Source organism: Olea europaea, chromosome 20 (assembly GCF_002742605.1).
Source record: "Olea europaea var. sylvestris chromosome 20, O_europaea_v1, whole genome shotgun sequence".
In the NCBI taxonomy this organism is placed as follows: Eukaryota; Viridiplantae; Streptophyta; class Magnoliopsida; order Lamiales; family Oleaceae; genus Olea; species Olea europaea.
Genome location: NC_036256.1, coordinates 4,286,092 through 4,293,550, shown reverse-complemented (window position 1 = coordinate 4,293,550; position 7,459 = coordinate 4,286,092). Strand labels below are relative to the sequence as shown.

Here is a 7,459-nt window from a genome sequence, read left to right as displayed (position 1 = left end):
ACGACAATTGGAGTATAAGGATGAAAGCATTGCTCGGGTCGCAAGATGCATGGGAGATTGTAGAGAAAGGCTACACGGAGCCACAAGATGAGGTTGCTCTATCCCAAGCACAAAGGGATAGTTTGAAAGATGCAAGGAAGAAGGACAAGAAGATGCTCACCCTTATCTATCAAGCCTTAGATGAAGGCATGTTCGAGAAAGTAGCTTGTGCTACTACAAGTAAGGAAGTATGGGAGATCTTGCAAAACTCCCACAAAGGAGTTGAGAAGGTGAAAAAGGTTCGACTTCAAACACTTCGAGGTGAGTTTGAAGCTTTACATATGAAAGAATCGGAATCAATTTCTGATTACTTCTCTAGAGTATTAGCTATTGTGAATCAATTAAAAAGGAATGGAGAAAAGTTGAACGACACTCGAGTAATTGAGAAGATACTTAGGTCTTTAGATTCTAAATTTGACTACATAGTTGTAGCTATTGAGGAATCTAAAGATCTAGATAGTATGAGTGTCGATCAACTCATGGGATCTTTACAAGCCCATGAGGAAAGACTAAGGAAGAAAGTGAAAAAAGAGTCATTAGAGCAAGCTCTTCAAACAAAGCTCACTTTGAACGAGGGTGAAGGAAGGTTCAATAGTAGAAGAAGCCAAAGAGGAAGAGGACGAGGCCAAGATCGAGGAAGAATTGCATTCTACAAGGAGGAAAGAAGACAAAGTTCGTTTTCTACTAGAGGTCGCGGAAGAGAAAAATGTACGAGGAAAAATGAAGGACCAAGGTATGACAAATCTCAAATTAAATGTTACAATTGTCAAAAACTTGGTCATTATGCTTCAGAATGTAGAAATATTACTAACCAAGTTGAGGAGAAAGCCAACTACGCTTGTCAGGAAAGTAAAGTAGATCCTGCACTACTATTGGCTTACAAAGGTGAAGAGGGCAGAGAAAAGAATACTTGGTATTTGGATACAGGAGCAAGCAACCATATGTGTGGAAGAAAAAACATGTTTGTGGAGTTTGATGAATCAGTAAGCGGTAACATTACCTTTGGAGATGAATCCAAGATCCCAGTGAAAGGAAAAGGTGAAATCTTGATCCGCTTAAAAAATGGTATGCATCAGTTTATCTCAAATGTCTATTATGTGCCCACTATGAAGAATAACATTTTAAGTTTGGGATAACTCTTAGAGAAGGGCTATGATATTCATTTGAAGGATCATAGTCTTTCAATAAGAGATCAAAGAGAAAATTTGATTGCCAAAGACCCTATGACAAGAAATAGAATGTTTGCGTTAAGCGTTCAAAATGATGTCGCTAAATGCTTAAAAGCTTGTTTTAAAGATTCATCTTGGCTTTGACACTTGAGATTTGGGCATCTTAATTTTGGAGGTTTAAAGTTGTTAAGTAAGAAGAAAATGGTGAAAAGTTTGCCTCCAATAAATCATGCGAATCAATTATGTGAAAGATGCTTACTTGGAAAGCATTCGAGAAAAAGTTTTCCAAAAGAAGCATCTACAAGAGCTAAGAAGCCGCTAGAACTTGTACACTCCGATGTTTGTGGGCCAATTAATCCAAGCTCTCTCGGTAAGAGCAATTATTTTGTTCTTTTTATTGATGATTTTAGTAGAAAGACTTGGGTCTATTTTATTAAACAAAAATTGGAAGTTTTTGAAACTTTTAAGAAGTTTAAAGCTCTTGTTGAAAAAGAAAGCGGATATAGTATAAAAGCCTTGAGATCGGATAGAGGAGGAGAGTTCACCTCCAAAAAGTTTGAGAAATATTGTGAGGAGAATGGAATTCGTCGTCCAGTGACGGTTCCATACTCTCCACAACAAAATGGAGTAGCAGAAAGAAAGAATAGATCCATTCTTAACATGACCCGCTGCATACTCAAAAGTAAGAGATTGCCCAAAGAACTTTGGGCTGAAGCTATTAATTGCGCCGTGTATCCGTCTAACCGATCACCTTCTAGAAGTGTGTGGAATAAGACACCACAAGAAGCATGGAGTGGAAGAAAGCCCAACATCTCTCACTTACGAGTAATTGGGAGCATTGTATATGCTCATGTACCAGATCAAAAACAGTCCAAGTTAGATGACAAAAGTGAAAGGAATGTCTTCATCGGCTATGACTCTCGTTCTAAAGGCTACAAGTTGTATAATCCAACCAATGAGAAGATCACCATAAGTAGAGATGTCGAGTTTGATGAAGAAGGAGCTTGGGATTGGGGTGTCCAAGAAGAAGACTATGACTACTTACCATTCTTTTATGAAGAAGAGCAAAAGAATGGAGAGCAGCAAGAGATTATCAGTCCACCTCTATCACCTACTCATGGAAATGCTTCTCCATCATCTTCACAAGGAGAAGGTTCAAGCGAAAGGACACCACGGATGAGGAGCCTACAAGAGCTATATGAGGTAACCGAAAATCAAAATGATCTCACACTTTTTTGTCTTTTTGTCGATTGTGAACCAATAGGGTATGAAGAAGCGGTGCAAAATAAAAGATGGAGAGATGCTATGGATGAAGAGATTAAGGCTATAGAGAAAAATGACACGTGGGAGCTGACAACTCTTCCCAGAGGAAAGAGAGCAATCGGAGTTAAGTAGGTGTACAAGGCAAAGAAGAACGCTAAAGGAGACGTAGAAAGATACAAAGCAAGATTGGTTGCCAAAGGTTACAACCAACGGTCGGGAATTAATCATGAAGATGTATTTGCTCCTGTTGCTCGTTTAGAAACCATAAGATTAATTATCTCTCTTGCAGGGCAAAATAAGTGGAAGATATTTCAAATGGACGTGAAATCAGCTTTTCTAAATGGTTATCTCAAAGAAGAAATCTATGTGGAGCAACCAATGGGTTATAAAGTAAAAGGACATGAAGGTAAAGTCTTGAAACTAAAAAAGGCTTTATATGGGTTGAAACAGGCTCCAAGGGCATGGAATAGTAGAATTGACAAGTATTTTCTAGAAAATAACTTCACAAAATGCCCTCACGAGTATGCCCTTTATACAAAGGTAAATGAGAAAGGAGATATTTTGCTCGTTTGTTTGTATGTAGATGATCTTATATTTACAGGAAATAATCAAAGTATGATCACTGAGTTTAAGAAGGTCATGGCTCAAGAATTTGAGATGACGGATATCGGCCACATGCCCTACTATCTTGGGATAGAGGTAAAGCAAATGGAGGACTGCATTTTCATCTCACAAGAAGGATATGCGAAAGAAATTCTAAAGAAATTCAATATGGAGGACTGTAAGCCCGTATGCACCCCCGTCGAATGCGGAATCAAGTTGTCGAAGAATGATGAAGGTGAAAAAGTAAATCCAACACTTTTTAAGAGTCTTGTTGGAAGTCTAAGATATTTGACGTGCACAAGACCAGATATCCTTTTTGGAGTTGGGCTCATTAGTCGCTATATGGAGACACCTACCATGACCCATATGAAAACTGCAAAGAGAATTCTTCGCTATATCAAATGTACGCTTGATTATGGCTTAGTCTATTCATCATCTAATGAGTTCAAACTTGTTGGATATAGTGACAGCGATTGGGGCGGAGATAGTAATGATAGAAAGAGTACGACTGGGTACATGTTTTACTTGGGCGACACAGCTTTCATTTGGAGCTCAAAGAAGCAATCGATCATAGCACTATCTACATGTGAAGCTGAATATATTGCAGCTACATCAAGTGTCTGCCATGCTATTTGGCTTAGAAACTTGTTGAAGATGCTTGGAGTATCACAAGAATAGCCAATCGAAATCCATGTTGATAACAAATCGGCATTGGCATTGGCAAAGAACCCAGTATTCCATGATAGAAGCAAGCACATTGATACAAGATATCACTTCATAAGAGAAAGCATTGCAAAGAAAGAAGTGCAGCTGAAATATGTAACCTCCCAGGAGCAAATCGCCGACATTCTCACTAAGCCACTCAAGCATGATGTGTTCCGCAAGTTAAGAACTCTACTTGGAGTAGCAAAATCAAGTTTAAGGGGGATGTTGAGTAGTAAACTTGATTTTTGGACTAAATAATATGGGCTTAAGAATTTCGCTTATAGGCCCAAATCAATTAAAAGGCCCAACATGCATAGCATTTCTAGAAGCATTATCTAGAAAAATCTATATAAATATCTACTAGAAAAATCTATATAAATATATAAGTAAGATATGTAGTTTTATAAAGAATATTTAGAGAATTCTAGGAAAATATCTTGATATGTGGTCTAGGTGTCTCTAGAAAATGTGTGGACTAGAATCTTTTTGTAAACACTATATAAAGGGGTAGTGCCCTCCATTTTGTAACAAGCCAAAAAGTGTGTAAAGTCTTGAATTTGAGAAATACGAGTTCCCTTTTTTCACTTCCTTCTTCCTATTAGTGTTGTCCTCTTAAAAGCCTTAGTCAATCCAAGTTAGTAAATCCATCTTTCCTCCAACAATCACGTGGCATGTTTTGATTAGGCTCACAGGTTATATATGTGGCCCGGGCACAAAAGAAAGCAGAACGTGAACAGATGTTACGTTACCAGTTAAAGGAGAAAAGGAAGGAGCAAATCTTGAAATACCAGGTACAAGGAATCATTTCTTTCAGATAGGCTGTGGGTGTGTGTATGCACATGTTTATTACGTATAATCTCAGTTTTTATTACCTCTTAACATTTCAATTTCAGACTTCAAATGTGTATGTGAAGAATATTGGCGACGACGTCACTGATGATCAGCTACAGGAACGCTTTAGTCAGTATGGCACAATTACTTCTGCAAAGATTATGCGAGATGATAAAGGAATGAGCAAGGGGTTTGGATTTGTGTGCTTCTCCACACCTGAGGAAGCGAACAAAGCTGTGAACACTTTTCATGGTGAGTCTACATGTTTGCTGACAAGTTTTTCTCATTACTGAAGCAAATGCACGGTGGATGTTGCATTATGGGGAATCAACATTGTTCAGTCTCATTACAGACCCAAGAAAATGTTGATGATGAATTCAAGAGTACCGGTCACCTCTTACCTTATTTACGTGACTACATTCAATATTCCAACTAAGTTAAGACTCTGAAGCATCTGCCCATGTACGTTTTACAGGATTCATGTCTCATCAAAAGCCATTGTATGTGGGAATTGCTCAGAGGAAAGAGGAAAGACAAGCCCGGTTACTGCTAAAATATGCCCAGTTCATGGGAGGAGGAGCTGGGCAGCCACCTGTAATCCCCGGTGGATATTCTACACTTCACTACCCAGTTCCTGGCATCAGTCCGCAAGTTGCAGCTCAACCTATTCTGATGTATCAACCTTTGGGGTTGAGGCCAATATGGGGGGCTGATGTATGTGAAAATTCTTCTATACCTGCTTTAATTTCATCTCTATTTTCCTTGATTAGTTTAATAGAGCCTACTCTATCTCTCTCGATCTTATAAAAGCTTTTTCCATTTTGTTGCAAAACACCTTGCATTGATAGGTATCTTTAGTGCTTGTTATAGTTCAAAAGTAGGTTATGTGTTCTTCAAATTCCTTTTTTTCACAGGTTCCTAATAATCCAAGACAACATAGACAAAACAGGGAAAGGATGAATAGTAATACGCTTCCACAGGTTGGTGGTCAGCTACACGTCTCAAATCGAGATCTAATCTCTGTGCATCAAATTTTAGACCTCAAAATAGAAACTCCCAAGATACAACTCATTGTTCTCGTCCTTAATCAGAGGTAGACGCATTTATATTTATATTTAATGCGAGTATGATGCAAAGGAAAAACCCAACTCATTGTTCTCGTCCTATGAAGATTGGGTTTTTCCTTTGCATCATACTCGCATTAAATATAAATATAAATGCGTCTACCTCTGATTAACTAGAACAAGAATATAACAAGTTGAATTCGCAATCTGCTAATTACACACCTGCTGCAATTTATCATATGATGAGAAGAAATTGAGTGTGCTATGCTTTGCAGAACGTGCCAGATGGGCGTTCACTTGCTATGAATGAAGGATCTTCTGCTGTAACTGGCTATGAGGGGTCAGAGACGTTAAGCAGGATGCTTGATGGAGCTACTCCAGATCAGCAGAAACAGATACTTGGGGATCGTCTTTATCCCCTCGTCAGTCAACGCAAGGTAATCTCTCTTTTTACTTTTTCATTTTCCCCCTGCCTCTCATTTCATGCTATTTGTGTATAAAACAGCATTTTTTTTCTACTATTGACTCGTTGCTACATATGCTTTAAGAATGCTAACAGGATTTGATGCTAACTTTTGTTACTTGTAGCCTGATCTCGCTGCAAAGATAACGGGAATGCTGTTGGAGATGGACAATTCAGAATTACTTCTATTACTGGAGTCACCAGATTCACTAGCGGCGAAGGTGGAAGAAGCTGTTGAGGTTCTCAGGCTCTATAAGGCCAAATTATCGAACCAAGATGCAAACCATCCAAATTGCTTTTCTGCTGAAGTCACAGTAAGCTGAGGAAAATGATACCTTTATGTTAGTGACTAATCTTTCTATTAGATTCTTTTTACTACAGAAGTTTTAGAACCCTATTTGATATTTAGCTGTTGTGGGATTGCAACTATTACAGACTATTTATTCTTTTATATGGGATTTCTAAATAGTGCCAACTCTGTGATTTCCGGGGCCTGAGACGAACACCATAAATTGGGCCCCAAAATTTTAGTATGCATGTAAAATTGCATTATGGAGTCAATAGTTAACTTGTTAATTTTGAAACTTAACAATAAAACAACAAATAAAATATTTATTATACAAAAAAAATATATTATAATCAACTAATAAAGCTGACAATGTTTCAAACGATCAGTTAAATACTATTCGCCTTGCAATTTTAGAAGCAAGAATATTATTGAAATTTGAATAATCTACCTGTTCGATTATTTCTTTCTCAATTAATAGTATAGTCAATCAATTAAATCATTCTTGTTATATAGTTGATTGAAGATAAGATTAGAAATGATTAACAAAATTTTGTAAGTAATATAAGCATTTGAAATGTTTTCAAATATTGTAGCATTTCAATTGCTCTCGTTGCTTTACTTAATATATAGCACATCAAGACATGTAATTCGAAATCGTAAATCATCTCCATTAATATTCGAATGCCAATTGGGATTTAGATACTTCTCAAGATTCATACAAAACTTCAACAAATTTAAAAAATTGAACGTTTTAACCTTTATAAATTTAATAAAAAATGAAATAGTTCTTCATATTGTATACATTGTTCAAATCGAATTTTAGAGAAGATAGAGCTTAATTAATTATAAGAAAAGAAGTATTCAACTCTAAAAGATTCTTCAATGTATTCAACTCTGAAAAATTCTTCAACTGATTGATTTAGCTCATCACTATTACTTTTGTCAAATTGCTTCTTTATTCAAATTATACATTTTTTTTTATCGGAATACATCTTCAATATCTATTTTACTTGACTTCAATCTTTGTTTAAGG

General features: G+C 36.8%; 1 protein-coding gene across 1 annotated transcript in view; it reads left to right on the top strand.

The window, feature by feature from the left end:
- LOC111368976 (polyadenylate-binding protein 7-like) overlaps window positions 1-6,535 on the top strand; it is a 9,996-nt gene extending 3,461 nt beyond the window's left edge. Inside the window, exons 5-10 of the mRNA XM_022990468.1 lie at window positions 4,464-4,570; window positions 4,673-4,862; window positions 5,086-5,324; window positions 5,525-5,590; window positions 5,950-6,111; window positions 6,263-6,535. Coding sequence (XP_022846236.1) covers window positions 4,464-4,570; window positions 4,673-4,862; window positions 5,086-5,324; window positions 5,525-5,590; window positions 5,950-6,111; window positions 6,263-6,460 — 962 coding nt within the window. The 3' untranslated portion in view covers window positions 6,461-6,535. The remainder of the gene's footprint in view (window positions 1-4,463; window positions 4,571-4,672; window positions 4,863-5,085; window positions 5,325-5,524; window positions 5,591-5,949; window positions 6,112-6,262) is intronic.
- Window positions 6,536-7,459: the final 924 nt, after the last annotated feature.